The following is an 18,863-nucleotide window of genomic DNA, read 5'->3' as shown; positions in this document are numbered from 1 at the left end:
CCTCTTGTAATTAGTATATGATTGATTAGATTTTCATTTTAGAAAGTGCTCTTATCTAGTCATGCAATACGACTCACCTAATATGTTTTATCTTGCCATTCACTCTTGTAATTAGTATATGACCGACTAGATTTTCATTTAAGAAAGTGTTCATGTGATATGACTCATCTAATATGTTTATATTGCAATCCACTTTTGACGAGTATGCCTGAAGAAGAAGACCAGGCCAACAACATATTTCAATGATAAATGCTTATATTATTACTTTTTACCGTCATTATTAAAATTTATAAATTATTATTTAAAAAGACCTATATCTTGGAAAGAGGCTCAAAACGTGCAAAGAATTTCTTCTTAAAATTGTAAACAAGTAATTGTTGACGGCGACAAATACATATAAATATATCAATGTTAAAATTCAACATCGTGGAGTGGAAGGACCTGGAACTTTAAAGACAACGTCAGTCTCTTTGGCTTTTTTTTTGGTAAATTAACAACATCAAATCCTACTCTCATACGCGCGCGTGCGTATAGCGATCAGCTGCGAATTCCCCACTTTCAGACATGTAAGAGTTTCTCGGTGGCGGAGCGTGGCTTGTACATGGCCTCCAAGGGCCGCGCCATGGGCATGGTGATCCCACTTCCTTCCGTCAGGTCCACCTTCTCCGGGCCAACTCTTTTCCAATCAAAGCATTGAATGAACACCGCCAGTGTCAGCCCCATCACCTTCCTTGCCAAGCTCGCCCCTGGGCAAATCCGCCTTCCGGCGCTGAACGGAATCATCAGGTTCGCGCGCCGCTCGCCTTCCTTCCCCTCAAACCTCTCCGGCACGAACTCCCTCGGGCGATACCACAGCTTTGGGTCCCTGTGAATTGCCCATAAGTTGGTCAGCAGCATGGTCCCGCGTGGCACGTCGTAGCCGGCCACGGTGCAGTCGGCGGACGCTTCGTGCGGCAGCGCAAGGGGTAGCGCCGGGTACAGCCGGATGGTCTCGTTGATTATGTTCTGGAGGTAGGCCAGCTTGGGCAGGTCTTGCTCCTCCACCACGCGGTCTAGTCCGACGTGAGTTTCTATTTCGGCTCTGGCCTTCTGTATGGCTTCTGGATGGTTGAGAAGGAGTCCCATCGCCCATTCCATGCTTGTGGACGAAGTTTCAGTTGCTGCCGTGAGCATTGTCTGCGATGCATGAACAGGATTTTGTAAGTGAAAGTGACTTTGGAATAGATTTCATGACTTGATGAATTTTTTCTTTTTTGTTGTTTTGAGAAAACTTAAAAGAGTCAAGTTGCATGCGGCCTGCCACTTGTTGCAAGTTCGCGCGCTGCACCGTGAGCTGTCGCAATATTTTAGATTATAAAAAATAACCATGGTCAAGTATGAGTCAAGATTAAATTCCCCTGCGGTCAAAAATCTATTTCTTTGTTTAATCACCAAGGACCCCCAAAAAAACGAATAAAATTAAAATAAGGAAAAAGGTTCTTCCCCCTTCTAGTAATTTTTATTAGGCAGCCATCAAAAATTGTTCTCGTCTCTGAATTATATGCATATTTATTTAATCATTTTAAGCCAATCAAACAGCTCATTTCTAAAAAAAAAAAAAAAGGAATATTGGTTAATATATAAAAACTGTTTTCAATTTGTCATATTTTATAGTTACAATATTTTTTTTTTTAATTAAGATTACACACATTTTACTTAACTTAATTAGATTTATTTTGACATTTTAAATAATAATACTTGTTTTCTTCTAAGTTTGTTCTTTTCTTGATTTAGTTTTCATTTTATCTATTAGATACCTGTTAAAAGATTTAATGAAAAATAATGACAAAAATAATAATGATTTATATAGTAATGAGGAAGAGTAATTATTTGACACACAATAAGAAGATATAATTAATATAACTTAAGTTATATAAAATAGTTTTAATAGGGCCGGCTCTCATTAAGGATATAGAGGTGCTTGCGCCCAAAAAATTTTTGGGCCACCAAAATTTTTTTTTAATATAATAATGTTAACATTATTTATAGCACTATCCCTGTACACAATAAAGTCTATGCGTCTATATGTATATATAAGATTATAGACCCGCGCATGTCCTTTCTCTCTCTCCAGCACTGGAATTTAATTTAACTATTCATTTCTCAATTCGTTACCTCATCCCCCTGCATGCATTTACCATTCTCTTAATTTCATGGAATTCACGTGTTTGATGAGTGAAGTGCACAGTGCAACTAAAATTATTTGATGTACCTAAAAAATTTAATTTTAAATAAAAATTAATATTAAGAGTCTTAATTAAATCATTCACCTAGGGCCTCATAATGTGAAGAACCGCTCCTGAGTTTTAAATGATATTATTTTACCTAAAATTTTATTTTACTAATGAAATTTTTCGCTTTTACTCTTATTTTATATATCTATATGCAAATTATGAAATTAATTAAGACAAGCAGTCCTGCACATACTTACCAGTACAATACCCTTAATGATTTGGTCGGTGTACAGCTCTGGTTCAACCTCTTGCAACTGCAGCATCTCATCAATCAAAGTCCTCTTCTTCTTCATCCCGTGGCCTCCCGCAGCATCACCATTCGAGGATGCCCCTGACTTGCTCCTCACTCTCCTCTGCTCCTCAATAAGAGACATGAAAAACGCATCCATCTTCTTCATCGCCCTCTTCATCCCCTTCTCCACCCCTTTAAAATCGAACCACCGCATGATCGGCAAGTAGTCCCCCAGCATGGAATTCCCATGTAGCACCGTGTACTCCTTGAAGATCCTCTGGAACTCCCTCGCCTCCTCTATGTCCGCCACGTCCCTCCCGAAGTACCGCTTCCCGGTGATGGTCGCCAGGATGCCGTTGAACGCCAGCTCCGTCAGCTTCGTCTTCACATCCACCTTCGTCCACCCGGCGCCGGGGGAGCTCTCCCACAGCTGCTTCGTCAGCAGCATCACCTCCTCCTCCCGGATACCGGAGAACATGGCAACGCGATACGCCGACAGTATCTCCACCGTTATGAGGCGGCGGAGGCTGCGCCAGTGGTCGCCGTATGTGGCGAGAGGCACGGTCGTGGAGTTGTACTGGAGGTGCTCGCCGGCAAGCAGGTGAGGGCGGCTGGCGAAGACGATGTCGTTTTTGGTGAAACATTCTTGGGCAATGGAGAGGGAGGAAACCACGAGGACCTTCCGGTTCCCGAGTTGGAGGAACAAAACGGGGCCATATTGCTGAGAGACCTCGTCGAGGGCACGGAAGACGGGGTCCCTGAGGAGGTGGAGATGGCCGATCACCGGAAGTGCGCGAGGGCCGGGTGGGAGATTTTTGGGCTTACGCTGTCTGGGCAAGTTTACGAATTTGTAAATGAAAAGAAAGAAGGAAAGGAGGAAGGCTACGTGCAACAATTCTATTTCTGCCATTGTTTCTATATAGCTAGTGGCTAGATCGAGCTATGGAGAAAGTGTGTTGTTTGTGGAGGGTTATGGGTTGGGTACGTGGGTTTATTTATATAGAGCACTTGGCGGAATAGACAAAAATAGAAAGTTTAGAGGGTGGCGTCAGTAATAACTATGAAGGGAAGGGGGAACCCACCCCGGGATAAAATATCTTATGATTTTAAATATAGTTCAGAAGGCGATCGTTTGAAGGTTGAAACTACGCTTGGGTGGCGGGCGGCGGCTTACAATCTAAATATGTATATTTTTATATAGCTAGTGGCTAGATCGAACTCCGGCCATAATTGCTGCATCAAATATGAGGAAACAAAATGCAGCTTCAAGAAACTTCACGGAAGCAGGCGCAGGTGCAGGTGCAGGTGCGCGTTGCTGTCTTTGCCTCCACTCATGCTCATCCCCCCATTCTTGACCCCCGCAAGAAGAATCGGGACTGAAGCAATGGGTGAGTGGACATCGTGCAATGCCAATAAATTTAATTTATCGGCTTCATGCCCACGCAATGCTATACTTCAAAACAAACAAAGAATAAATATCCTCCAACTTCATGAACACAGCATAAATTATTAGAACCACTCTTAATGATTTTAGAAAAGTTTGAGTTAAGTAATTAATTCTTTATACAAAATCATTCCAAACCTATGCATAAATTATTATAATCATAGTCGCAGAATTAATGCAGAGTGCATGGTCTCCTGCCACGAACATGCATTTCCGACTTTTTCCCAGGTTTATTTTATTTTTTTTAAAAAATATATATTAAATAATATCTTATTTGAAAAATATTTCACAGAATGACGCTTATATAATCTCTCTTCTTAGTTCAATAAGATTTAAACAAATCTCACTAGATCAAGCAGTAAGATTTGACACGCGTCAGCCCAGCATATCTCCTAAGAAAATCTCACTAGACCAAGTAGCGATATTTGTTTGCCACGCGTCACTCAATTATTTGGGATACCATTTAAATCTCGCAACTTGGTCTAGCGAGATTTGTTTAAATCCCGCTAGACCAAACAACGAGATTTACTGTGCATTCATTTTATTTATTAATAATTCAAAGTATATCATTTTCAAAAATCTTTTTAACTACAATTACAACATGGATTGTTTCAATTCTTTGTGTTCTCCATTTATTTATTTGTTATAATAATAATAAATTAAAATTTTGGAGCGAAGAATCATTTATTAATTTAAATTTTCACATAGAATAAATTAAAATTTTTATTTTAATTAAAAATATTATTTTTTATCATAAATTAATATAATAGTTACACGTTATAAATGTATACTAATATAAATGTATGTGAAACTAATAAAATATGTGAATGTATACTAATAACAGTCACTAGTAAATAGTGTTAAAACTATTTATTGTTCATTTATTTCATACAAATGTTGTAAAAAAATTAACTAAATTTTTTTTTGTAATTTTTTTTTGGAAAACTAAAATGTAAAAATTAAAACTATTTTCAAAACAGTTTGATACTCACATAACTCAATATAATGCTCACAAATAATATATATAGGAAACTTTTTACTTACAAAGACTTGAAGGCAGCAGACAGTGCAAAAATTGGCACGCCAAACAAACCAAAACTGCATGACTCATCATCAGAACTCTCTATGAAGCAATAATAATCTATAATAATTTTTTCCATGACCTTATTTCTTCTATTGTTTGTAAGCAATGTGAGGGGGAATCCCTTCATAAGAAAGGCCACACTCAAAAGACATGATACTTGAGATCTTTTGTCACCAATAATAGAACTATAAAATCAATCTATGGTAGATTGAGTGCTACAAGTAAGAAGCACAGGAATAAGATCAAATTGAGAAGAGGCCACTAACTTCAACAATGAGCTAAGTTCATCAACAACATCATTCACCACGTGTGCATCTGCGTAATGTATCATAATGTACCAAAGTTCCATGACAATCTCCCTACAAAGGAAGTGAGGATGGAAGACATTCTCGAGCAGAAAATACAGTACTTCTCCCCAGGCTAAACTTAAAGAAACTACAATCATGAAACTTTTCAAAGTATGCAAAAGCCAATAAAACATTGGCTGCCAAGTTAACTCTTGGGATTTTCCAGTGTCATGAATTATAGGAATTTGCAAGACAAGCACGAAACAATACACCTCTTCATCATTCAAAATATTCAAAAGCCATTCAAGCTTTCTAGCTATCTAGAGTACTCTCACATCTTCTTGAAGTTCACGAGAACTTCTCAGAAGACACTGAAAGAAAGCAACAATACTCTTGACCTAGCCATTGCTTCATAGCCCACTGAAAGATTGCATCCATTGAAATCATCTCATCATAACTACTTGACTTCTCATGGGCTGAAATTAAATTCATTTCATTAGTGAACACCCAATCCAAAATTTGGAACTTAAGTTGTAACGACCCAAGGAATTTTTCAACTCCTCTTCGACGAACACAGGGGATTGGTCGATGAGGGTATAAGAGGAGCTCGTTGATGTGAACAGGATTTGTCGACGAGAAGATGCCGAGAGAGGATTTGTGGAAAGCTGAAATTCGTCAATGAGGGTTGAAGTTCGTCGACGAACTTTCTACAGGACTCGTCGACGAGGTGACGTGGCTCGTCGATGAATCCCGCAGTATGAATAGGGTTAAACGAGAATTTTCAGTCATTTTCCTGCGCTGAATCTCTCTCTCTCTCTCTCTCTCTCTCTCTCTCTCTCTCTCTCTCTCTCTCTCTCTCTCCTCATACGATTTCTCCTCCTTCTCACTAAGATTTATAATGGAAAACCGGCGTATGAGCTGAGATTTTTATATGTTTTGCTGGCATATGGGTCGTGCTATGTGTATGATTTGCCAGTGTACGGGCTGAGCTATGGATATATTTTGCCAACATACGGGTCGTGCTATGGATGTGATTTGCTAGCGTACAGGCTGAGCTATGTATATGATTTTTCGGTGTACGGGCTGAGTTATGGATGTGATTTGCCAATGTACGGGCTGTGCTATGATATGATTTGTCGGCGTACGGGCTGACCTATGGTAAAATGTGAAATACGGGCATATGAGCCGATGATTTTCATGATATACGTATATATGCAAAATGATATGATTGATTTGAAAATTAATGATATGAAATATCCATGTATCACGGTTTCAATATATGTTATATGGTATCAGAACCTGGTTGGCTTGGTTTATGCTAGCACTTGCACGATACCGTTGCTATATGTCCATGGTTGTCTTGATCATGATATTTGTGTTAATGCTGCTGTACGGAGTGGTGTGAGATTGGATGACCGATGTGGTTTTTAAGAAGTGTGTGAGCGCCCTTAGTGTATGGACCAGGTCTGGTAGACCCATCAGACTTACAAACTGTACTTTTAACTTGGCAGTGGTTGACCGACGATTGTCAGGTCCCGCCTTCAGACCACACAACCCAGTAATGTGGGGGTAATATATGACAACAGCCAGCTAACTTACTAAGAATGTTTTTGTATTATTATTATATGAGATGAAATATGTTTATGAAAATGCAGTATGTCCTGTCATGTTTTGATGATATATATGTTTTCCCAGATTTGACAAAACAGTTACTGAATATGTTTTGTATAGTATATGTATAACACGGAATACTCATGTTGTCACACACTGTTATTAGTTTATTTCCCTTACTAAGAGGTGTCTCGCCCCTAAATTTTATAAACTTTTCAGGAGCCCCAGATAGAAGAGCGGGAAAAGCCCCGCTGATCTAGTGTTATTTGTTTGCCCTCTTTGAAGGATAAGTTTTAGTAGGGACTGTTGGATTTTGTAGGAAATGTCCCTAGATTTTGTTTTTGGGATGTATATACTAAAATACAGTCGATATAGTGACTTTGGTATTTATGGTAATGTGATGGATGTTTTCGTATTTATAGTATTATGATTGCATGTTTCCTGCTGCTTAGGCTTCCGTTATATGTTCTGATGTATCCCTGGTACCCACGGGTCCAGGTGGATTATGATCTGCTGAGTTGAGGGTTGTGATTTTGTAACATGAAAAAAAATTTGGAAATTAAGTAGGTCGTCACAGTTTGGTATCAAAGCCTAGGTTGCTAGGTTCTGTAGACTTTAGAATGTAGCGGAAACAATACTAGAGTTTAAGAAATGATTTGAGGCTTTGTTCTACAATCAAGAGGAAGGAATTCCGTGGTAGTTTCTTTATTTTTCTTAGGGTGACGATTTCAGGAAAACCACAGTAAGTTATTATCGTGTTATGTTCCTAGAATGTAGGACTAAGGATTAGAAATAAGTTGGAAATGTTGATATAAGTGGTGAGGAAAGGTTAGGTTAGATAAGGATAGGATTTGTAAGTTGCGTTGTTGTTTTCAGGATGGATCCAGGAGGCAGTAGTGCCCATACGAGTCGCAGTGATAAAGTAGGGCCTACGGGTGCAGTTGGGACCGACTCTGACGTGGTATTACGTAGCGTGGCTCAACAGGTTATGACTGAGATCGCTAGGAGCTCGAGGCAGGAGGGTGGTCCATCTGCAAGCCATGGGAGCACCATAGAGAAATTTACAAAGATGAACCCTCCGACGTTCTCAGGTGGAGTTGATCCTACAGTAGCCGAGAACTGAATGCAGGAGACCAAGAAAGTCTTCGCTGTGTTGCAGTGTACTGAGGAACAGAGGGTTCTTTTTTGCCACTTATAGACTGACATGAGAGGCCGAGAGGTGGTGGACTGCGGTAAGACTATTGGAGCAACAGAGGACGACTCCGATAGCCATGACATGGGACCGGTTTAAAGAGCTATTCTTCGATAGATATTTTCCAGCTACTGTCAGGGAGGCTAAAGTAGAAGAGTTCCCGAGTCAAAAGCAGGGACAACTATCCGTCTAGCAATATGCGGCGTGTTTCATCGAGTTCTCTCCTTTCGCCCCGTATATTGTTCCTAATGAAATGAAGAAGGAAAGGCAGTTTGAGAGAGGCTTGAGGTGGAGTATATTTAAGCATGTGGTGGTACTACGGATCCAAGACTTTGCTGAGTTAGTTGACAAGGCAGCCTTGGCAGAGATTGGTAAGCGTCCCGATGCAAAGGAGCAAGGATAGAGGAAGAGATCTGCATCTATCGGCTACTAGCAGGGTCATAGACCGGGTAAGTGGAGGAGAGGTAATCATGGGAGAGGGCGGAGGCAGGAGACTAGAGGACACAAGGTGCAAACAGGGTAGGGTCCTCCAGTCTGTCAGACTTATGGTAGAAGACACTTGGGAGAGTGTCGAGCAGAAGGGGTGGTGTGCTATCACTGTGGTAGATTGGGGCATATGGTGCGAGACTGCTCTACCCCACCAGATGCAGTTCCAACTCCCAGACCATATCGGGGAGGTTATCAGGCACCATGTGGGGGCCAGCAGAGGAATGCGGCTCCAGCCAGGGTGTTTACTCTGACGCCAGGTGAGGCTGAGACGGCAGGTAACGTGGTGACAGGTATGGTTATTATGCTTTCTTTTAAAGTTATTGCATTATTTGATTCAGGAACCACGCACTCGTTCGTGTCTTCGGGGTGTGTCAAATTATGTGGGGCTGAAACACAATCATTAGATGTTGAATTGTTGGTATCTGCATCGACTGGGTCAGCAATAAGGTGTAGTAGGGTGCTCCAAGATTGAGTTGATATTCAAGGAACCACTTTGTTTTCTGATTTGATAGTGCTAGACATGCATGGGTTTGATATTATTTTTGGCATGGATTGGCTACCAGCTAATTTTGCCAACATAGATTGTCGAGCACAAGAAGTGATATTCAGACCTTCGAGGAAAGAGGAATTCAGGTTCGTAGGGTCGCAAGTGTAATCCCCACCTCAGCTAGTTTTAGCTATCCAGGCTAGGAGACTACTGTTGAGTGGTTGTCAGGGTTTGTGGCAATTGTGAAAGAGATGTCAAAAAATGAGTTGAAACTTGCTAGCAAGCCTATAGTAAAGGAATTTACAGATGTTTTCCCAGACGAGTTACCAGCCTTGCCACCCGATCGTGAGATAGAATTCACTATTAATCTACCTTTTGGTACAACGCCGATTTCTAAAGTACCTTATTGGATTGCGCCAACAGAATTGGCAGAATTGAAGAATCAGTTGCAAGATTTGCTTGATAAGGGCTTCATACGACCCAATGTATCTCTGTAAGGAGCTCTAGTTTTATTTGTGAAGAAGAAAGATGGGACTATGAGGATGTGTATAGATTATAGGGAGATTAATAAAGTGACAATCAAAAACAATTATCATCTATCCCGTATCGACAATTTGTTTACACAGGTGTATTCGAAGATTGACCGCAGATCCGACTACCATCAGGTAAAAGTGAAAGCAGAAGAAGTCTCGAAGACGACCTTTAGGACCAGGTACGGGCATTATGAGTTTCTTGTTATGCTGTTTGGTTTGACGAATGCTTCTGCGGTATTTATAGACTTGATGAACAGAGTATTCCACCAATACCTAGACCATTTTGTTATTGTTTTTATTGATGATGTACTGGTCTATTCGAGGAGCTATGAGGAGCATGAGACGCACTTGAGGCAGGTTTTGCAGACACTTCGGGAAAAGAAGTTGTACGTCAAGTTCAGTAAATGTGAATTATGGCTTGAGAAGGTTGTGTTCTTGGGGCATGTTGTATCTGGAGACGGTATTTCTGTGGATCCTAGCAAGATTGAAGCGATAGTGAATTAGGCTAGACCGAGAAATGTCCAGGAGATCAGGAGTTTTTTGGGGCTAGCTGGATATTACCGCCGTTTCATTGAGGGATTCTTAGCTTTGTCGGGACCTTTGACACGACTAACGAGGAAGAATGTCAGATTTGAGTGGGACGACAGTTGTGAGCAGAGTTTTCAAGAACTGAAGCAAAGATCAGTCACAACACTAGTATTGGTTATCCCATCAGGGGTGAGGGGTATGTCATTTACAGTGATGCATCCTTGAAAGGACTTGGCTATGTATTGATGCAGCATGGTAGGGTAGTGGCGTATGCTTCCAGACAGTTAAAAGAATACAAAAAGAACTACCCTACACATGATCTTGAATTGGCTGCAGTGGTACACGCATTGAAAATTTGGAGGCATTACATGTACGGCGAGTAGTGTGAGATTTTATTTGACCACAAGAGCTTAAAGTATTTGTTCGCACATAAGGAACTAAATATGAGGTAGAGAATGTGGTTAGAGTTAATTAAAGATTTTGATTGTACCATCAGTTATCACCCAGGAAAAGTAAACGTGGTAGTTGATGAATTAAGCAAGAAGTCCAAGGAATCAACATTGATGACAATGGAGATCCAGTATCCGATCATGAGGGATCTGGAGAGTTTCAGCATTGAATTAGTTGAAAGTGGTTCTCAGGCTCACATTGCCAGTTTAGTAGTGCAACCTACTCTGCAAGAACGAATTAAAGCCGCTCAAAAGAAAGACCTAGAATTAGTAGAGGTGATGGATAAAGTGTAGAAGGGCCAGGGGGCGGAATTCAGTATTGCAGATGATGGAGTTTTTCGGTTCCGTTCCAGATTATGCGTTCTTGCCGATACAAAGATTAGAAAGACTATTTTAGAGGAGGCTCGCAGATCTTTGTATATAGTTCATCCCGGTAGTACGAAGATGTATAGTGATCTGTGAGAGTCGTACTAGTGGAGTGATATAAAGAGAAATATTGCCAAGTATGTAGCACAGTTTTTGATGTGCCAGCAGGTAAAGGCTGAGCACGAGAGGTCGGCAGGGTAGTTGTTGTCATTATTTATCCCAAAGTGGAAGTGGGATCATTTATCCATGGACTTCGTGTCAGAACTGCCGACATCATTACCTGGCCAGAATGCCATCTGGGTGATTGTCGACTGTTTGACTAAGACCACCCACTTTATACCTATTAAGATCAGCTACTCCCTCAACCGTTTAGAGGAGATCTACATTCAGGAGATAGTTTATTCTCATGGGGTGCCAGTATCAATTGTGTCAGATTGAGACTTGTGTTTTATGTCACATTTTTGGAAGAGTTTTCTGGAAGCACTAGGGTCTCAATTGTCATTTAGCACGACATTCCATCCTTAGTTAGATGAGCAGACTGAGAGGACGATACAAACATTAGAGGATATGCTCCGTGTGCGCGTATTGGATTTTGGGGGTAGTTGGACTCAGTTCATGCCGCTAGTAGAGTTTGCCTATAATAACAGTTATCAAACCAGCATTGGCATGACACCGTTTGAGGCTTTATACGGTAGGAGATGTCGTTCTCCTTTATTTTGGGATGAAGTGAGTGAGCGGCAAGTAGTGGGGCCAAAGCTTGTGCAGCAAACCATGATAATATTCGGCTTATCAAAGACAGGATCAGTGCAGCTTAGAGCCGACAGAAAAGTTATGCTAATAATCGCTGCAAGAATCTGGAATTTGATGTGCGTAATCATGTGTTTTTGAAGATAGCTCCGATGAAAGGGGTTATGCGATTTGGGAAGAAGGGTAAACTTAGTCCTAGGTTTATCCGTCCATTTGAGATTCTAGATAAAGTGGGACCAGTAGCCTATAGGCTAGCTTTACCACCTGCGTTGTCCAGGATCCACGACGTATTCCATTTTGCTATGTTGAGGAAATACGTCCCAGATTCTTTTCATAACATCAGTTATGGTGAATTAGAACTTAGTGATTCACTGGTGTATGAGGAGGTACCAGTACAGATTCTGGATAGGAAAGTACAGGAGTTACGTAACAAGAAGATTCCTTAGGTAAAAGTTTTGTGGAGGAATCATGCAATTGAAGAGGCTTCTTGGGTATTCGAGGAGCGGATGAGGTAGAGGTATCCGCATTTATTCCAAGAAGTTTGATTGGGTAAAATGCAGTAGTTAGGTAGTATTTCTTTTGCAGGTACATGTAATGGTTTAATTAGTGTAGCATTTTGGTTTTGGGAGAATTTTTCTTTTGTATATGTAATCTCCCATGACTCGGAATGTAACCACTGTATTCCTCCACTATAAGTGAGGGTAAGTACTAAAATAAGTAGATCATTTTCTTATTAAAGGATGACGAGTTACGTGAATAGTAATTTTTGAGGATGAAATTTTATAAGGAGAGGAGAATGTAACGACCCAAGGAATTTTTCAACTCCTTGCCGACGAACACAGGGGATTCGTCGATAAGGGTATAAGAGGAGCTCGTCGACGAGGACAAGATTCGTCGATGAGAAGATGCCGAGAAAGGATTTTTGGAAACCTAAAATTCTTCGACGAGGGTTGAAGTTCGTTGGTGAACTTTCTATAGGACTCATCGATGAGGTGACGTGGCTTGTCGACAAATCCCGCAGTATAAATAGGGTTAAACGAGAATTTTCAGTCATTTTCCTACGCTGAATCTCTCTCTCTCTCTCTCTCCTCATACGGTTTCTCCTCCTTCTCACTAAGATTTTGGGCCGGATTTTCATCGGTTCAACTATCTAAAGCCACCACGACGCTCCTGGAAAAGTTATCTACAAGTCTGTCGGAGTGGATCGCCGATGGGTCTGAGTTGGAAAGCATCCCAAATCCAGGGTAAGGCTTTCTACTCAATTTTTGGTTATTTGACAGTTGTAGGAAGTGTTATATGCATAGAAATACTGAACTTTAATTCTAGGGAATACTATTTCCAGGGTGTTGAGTTGGGAACCCTGCGGGTACGGGACAGATTTTCTTAGAGGCTTTTTAGGAATCAGGTAAAGGGATAAACTAAGCTAGTATTTTATGAAAAATATGCATATTGTTATAACATTTGATTTCAAAAAAATAAATATATTTATATATGATTTATATTAAGAAAAATGTTGTTGAAAGTGATATGTTAAATATACAAAAAACCTGTTAGTGTGGTATGAGTAGAAATTGTTATGAAATATTGTTTTTTGGGAATGCGTTAATGATATGGATTTTTATAATGGAAAACTGGTGTACGGGTCGAGATTTTTATATGTTTTTTTGGCATACGGGTCGTGCTATGTGTATACTAGCGTACGGGCTGAGCTATGGATATATTTTGCCAGCGTACAGGCCGTGCTATGGATGTGATTTTCCAGCGTACGGGCTGAGCTATGTATATCATTTTTTGGCGTACGGGATGAGCTATGGATGTGATTTTCCAGCGTACGGGCTGTGCTATGATATGATTTACCGGCATATGGGCCGAGCTATGGTAAAATGTAAAATATGGGCGTACGAGCCGATGATTTTCATGATATATGTATATATGCAAAATGATATGATTGATTTGAAAATTAATGATATGAAATATCCATGTATCACAGTTTTAATATATGTTATATGATATCATAACCTAGTTGGCTTGGTCTAAGCTAGCACTTGCACGGTACCATTGCTATGTGTCCATGGTCATCATGATCATGATATTTGTGTTAACGCCGCTGTACAGAGTGGTGTGAGATTGGATGGTCGATGTGGTTTTTAAGAAGTGTGTGAACGCCCCTGGTGTACGGACTAAGTCTGGCAGACCCATCAGACTTACAGACTGTACTTTTAACTTGGCAGTGGTTGACCAACCATTGTCAGGTCCCACCTTTGAGCCACACAACCTAGTCATGTGGGGGTAATACATGACAACAGGCAGCTAACCTACCAGGAATGTTTTTGTATTATTATTATATGAGATGAAATATATTTATAAAAATGCAGTATGTTCTGCCATGTTTTGATGATATATATGTTTTCCTAGATTTGAGAAAACAGTTACTGAATATGTTCTATATTGTATATGTATAACACGGACTATTCATGTTGTCACACACTGGTATTAGTTTATTTGCCTTACTGAGAGGTGTCTTACCCCAAAATTTTATAAACTTTTCAGGAGGCCCAGATAGGAGAGCGGGAAAAGCCCCGCTGATCTAGTGTTATTTGTCTGCCCTCTTTGAAGTGTAAGTTTTAGGATGGACTGTTGGATTTTGTAGGAAATGTCTGTAGATTTTGTTTTTGGGATGTATATACTGAAATATAGTGGATATAATGACTCTGGTATTTATGGTAATGTGATGGATGTTTTCGTATTTATAGTATTGTGATTATATGTTTCCTGCTGCTTAGGCTTCCGTTATGTGTTTTGATGTATCCCTGGTGCCCACGGGTCCTGGTAGATTATGTTCTGCTGAGTTTAGGGTTGTGATTTTGTAATATGAAAAAGAAATGTGGAAATTAAGCAGGTCGTCACATAAGTTCCCCTTTCACCTAATTTGAATTTAGTAAGGATTTAAGTTAACTAAAAGACGTTGCTCGAACATCTTAAGTTCCCCAGTGATAATTCCCCCCCCCCCCCTATATAGATACACTATCACCAAAACACTGCTTGAGCTTCCGTCCATTTAGATCAACCCTCAAGATATAGTAAAGACTTACTAAAAACAAAATTGTATATAGAAGCACATCACATAAGACATCTGTTCATTTATGCTAAGCTAATCAACTATAATCATGACTCAATTCATTATGTAGTAATCCTTTAAAATAAAGTTCAGCATGCAACATTTGTTAAGGATGTAGGCAAATACACTTTGATTATTTTGAACAAACTTTTATCAATAATTTAGCAGCATGCCGTCTACAAATAGGACATTTCCCTGTCCTGCATATCACAAACCATGCCAGATATCTTATGAATTTATATGACATGCAATTCACATGCCACTGCATCAACCATGCATCTGGCATTCAGGTCAATCAGCATACAATCCTAAGGAACTCAATTGAGTTAGTTCATATTGCAAGCTAGATTTTGGGTTTGCTAAGCTAGCCAACAATGAGAAAGAGCGATTAATAAACCAATTTCAATCTTTATTGAGCTGCTTAATTTGTCTAGACGAGTTGGGTTAAGACAATAGCGGAGAGTTACAGTAGAAAGAGCAGCTTCAGGGTACTTGAATTTTCTCATAACCAAATTGAGTACAAAAATCTTCTAATTTTCTTTTGTTTTTCTTGAATTCACTTTTCATTTGAGATTGGGTTTTGAGTTCATTACAAAAATTTGACCATATGTTATATTTGTATGGTTTGTTCCTAAAGTATCTTTTATTCCTTCACGACCTCTTTAAGAAAATAGTTTTGGTAATCCTCCTACGATTTTTTTCTTCTCAAAATCCACTTCTCTCTGTCAGATCTCCATAAGACTTCTGCAAGAAACACATCGTTGTACTATGAAAAGTTTGATACTTTTGGACAAGTTAAATTTACTAATACTACACTATTTTTTTTTCTAAAGCAATATTGTCTGGTTCTCCTATAAAGGCTCTAAGTATTGCTCATATTAGAGAAGAGACATCATCACTTTCATGAGTTTCACGACCATCTTCAACCTTAAGTTTAACAGCGAAAAAGATTTCATCCTTTTTAGAGAAGAGACAACATCACTTTCTTGATGTCTTTTAATGTCAAGTTTAATGTTGTGGTTTCTTTTAGGTCATATAAACTATTATTAATTTTTAATATTCTAACTATTATTATTATTATTATTATTATTATTATTTAACAATAACAATAGTACTATTAATTAATTAAATTACTATTAACAATATTATCATTGATTATCATATTTTAATTTTACTATTTAATATTAGTTATTTCTATTAAATTTTTTAATTTTATATTATCATGAAATTTCTATTATTAATCATTATAATTAGATCGCAATTGTTGTTGTGATAATTAAAATCATAATATATTAACTGACTTATTTTATTTATTATGATTATTATTAAGTGTTATTGCTAAATATATTATAATAAAGAATTTTTATAAATGCACTTCAAATTACAAGGATAAAAGTAATCTCATTATTATTTCAATTTAAAAGCATTTGCTAACTTTAGCATTCATGAACCTTATTAACATTACAATAGAATATTTATATTATATTGAATATGATGAATTTTTATTTCCATCAATCTTGAGAATCATGCCAAACAAAAAAAATATTTTCATGAGATAGTAATTCTATTTTTCAAGTATAATACTCTTAGCATTACAATTCTATGAACACATTCAAAATAAACTAAGCCAAATCCCCAAAAAGATGTTTAATTAGTACACCAGCAAGTTGATACTCATTTTCTAGCCCGTCAGTACACAAATATGCTGACTGCTGTATCATAAAAATTTTTAGGTTCATATTCTTTATACTAAGAAAAATAGAAGAATGAATAAAATAAAGGTAAATTACAACATACAGCATACTAAAAAATTAAATTTCACATAACACATAACAAATCACCAAGAAAAACTCTAACCTTAAATTTGGACGTTTCTAAATGAAGCCTTCAAACAGAAAATTGAGAGAGCAGCACACTAACACTTTGATCAAACCAACTAACAAACTCTTCAATCAAAAATATGAATTTCAATTTTATCAATAGAGAGCAAACGGTAAACATTTCCACTTAACCCATCTTCTCTGTTTATATAGGTACTCCTAAATGTTCATGATCACCCTTCGACGAGCAACGGTCACCTGCAACACGTCTGACCTCTGCTGCCCTCTACCCTCAACAACGGTAACTTGCTCATCTCCATCTCTCTGCAACATCTGCATAGCCGTAGGTAGCCCTCTGCGCTCTGCTCACGTACAAAAGTGAAGGAGAAAAGGTTGTTGAAGGGACGAAACAAATCTCGCTGGACCAAGTAGCGAGATTTGCCACGCATCCAACAATAGATGGATGAGCAAATCACAATTCCGAAGCAAATCTCGCTGGATGAACTAGCGAGATTTTCCATGCGTCCAACGCCGCATCATTTTCCCAAGAAGTGAGATTACGTTAGAGTTATTCTGGGAAATATTTTCCTAAATAAGATATTATTTAATATATATTTTCTAAAAAAAGCTAAATTGGCAAAAAACTCATGCAAGATCCACCTCAAGACCCACGTGGGCCCCACAATGGCTTGTAGGTCCCACACAGCCTAGGCATAAGTTCTACTGCTTGTCCAAAATTCCTATTTTTAATAAGTTCGGTCGACTGAGGTATAAGTTCGAGCCACTGAAGTATCGCGGTTTAAGTTTTAAGCAGTGCAATTTCTTACTGTTTTCAGAAAATTTTATTTCCAGATTTTGGGCAAACAATCAGATTTCAAAATCTACTATTTAAGGGCAACCCTAATTGTGGTGGGGTAACTCCAATCAACCCAATCGCTCAAAGTCATAGTGATTAAGTAGTTGTGCGCCGTTCTTCACTGATGAAAATCAAACTCTGGATTTTGATCTTCGTTTTTCATATTTCTTAGTCCAGAAAACCTAGATTTCTCTTAAGATTCATTACATCTTCTTATTGAGAGTATATTTGTATTTTATATCGTACAAATTTGCTCTTCTAAGAGATTTTTTCTATTGTACAAAAATCTGTTGTTACTTGTATTGTAACTTGGTGATTCCAGAATAGAATCATTTCCTAGTAAAAGGGGTGTTCTTACTAGTGAGGGATCTCCACCTATTGAACAGAGAGTGGTGTCTCTACTTATTGAAAAGAGAGAGGGAACTCCACCTATTGAAAAGAGAGAGTAAAGGAAATCCTCATAGCGGGTTGCTTGATGCAAGGACGTAGGCAAGTCGCCGAACCTTGTAAAAAATATAGCTATTCTTCTTTCCTTTAATCTCTTTGCTTTTTTGCACTTATAAATTGATTATTATCTACTATGAATGAGTTAAAATTGATTTGAGAATTATATGAATGCTAAGGTTAATTTGAGGATATCTTGAATGATTTAAATTTCCATTGTAAATCAAATGTTGCTTAATTCTAAATTCAGAATTGAGTTGATTGGCTGAGATAATTTAATATCGATTGATATTGATTGGTAAATTGTTCAAATTCTAGGATAATATTTGTATGGTTAAATAATCTTATTGCAAATATTAATCTCCTATAGTTACACATTCAGATCAGATTTTACTTGCCGGGATTGATTGTTATTGGTTGATTAACTATTTAAAATACAAGAACAAATACTTGTGATTGATCATATTGGTATTGAAATTAACTAGTCAAAAATATTGATAATATGGAGTTTTGCTTATATTAGGATTTCTGATGTGTATAGCCGTTCACTGCTTAATTTTCTCATTGGTGATTGAAATAGTTAGGGGACGTGATAAATAATTTTTAACATAATTAAGCTTTTGCACGTTAAGATTTTAAAATACCCGATTCACACCCTTCTTGGGACTACACCATTACTTTCAAACGGGTCCTCAAAACTCGAGTCTACAGTGGATGCCAAAAAATCAAATTCAATATATGCCTCCATAATATATGAAAATTATTTGGTATCAAGAAGAAAAAAAGAAAGCTTGGGAGATGACGAGTGGTCTCAGTGGGCCTTCTTTGATGCTCAAGTCAAAGATGATGGAATAGTAATGGTATTAAAGAGATGAATTTTTAGATGCTTAAAACCTCTTAAGA

General features: G+C 38.4%; 2 protein-coding genes across 2 annotated transcripts in view; both read right to left on the bottom strand.

The window, feature by feature from the left end:
- Positions 1-338: 338 nt before the first annotated feature.
- LOC131161842 (cytochrome P450 81Q32-like) lies at positions 339-3,450 on the bottom strand. Its single transcript, XM_058117823.1, has 2 exons — positions 2,471-3,450; positions 339-1,176 (listed from the first exon to the last, which is right to left on the bottom strand). The coding sequence occupies exons 1-2, from the start codon at positions 3,413-3,415 to the stop codon at positions 559-561; spliced, it is 1,563 nt and encodes a 520-aa protein (XP_057973806.1). The 5' UTR covers positions 3,416-3,450; the 3' UTR covers positions 339-558.
- Positions 3,451-3,706: 256 nt separating this feature from the next.
- LOC131162767 (lysine-rich arabinogalactan protein 19-like) overlaps positions 3,707-18,863 on the bottom strand; it is a 44,217-nt gene continuing 29,060 nt past the window's right edge. Inside the window, exon 2 of the mRNA XM_058119367.1 lies at positions 3,707-3,881. Coding sequence (XP_057975350.1) covers positions 3,707-3,881 — 175 coding nt within the window. The remainder of the gene's footprint in view (positions 3,882-18,863) is intronic.

Source organism: Malania oleifera, chromosome 8, assembly GCF_029873635.1.
Source record: "Malania oleifera isolate guangnan ecotype guangnan chromosome 8, ASM2987363v1, whole genome shotgun sequence".
NCBI lineage: Eukaryota > Viridiplantae > Streptophyta > Magnoliopsida > Santalales > Ximeniaceae > Malania > Malania oleifera.
This window is presented reverse-complemented; position numbering and strand designations above follow the sequence as displayed.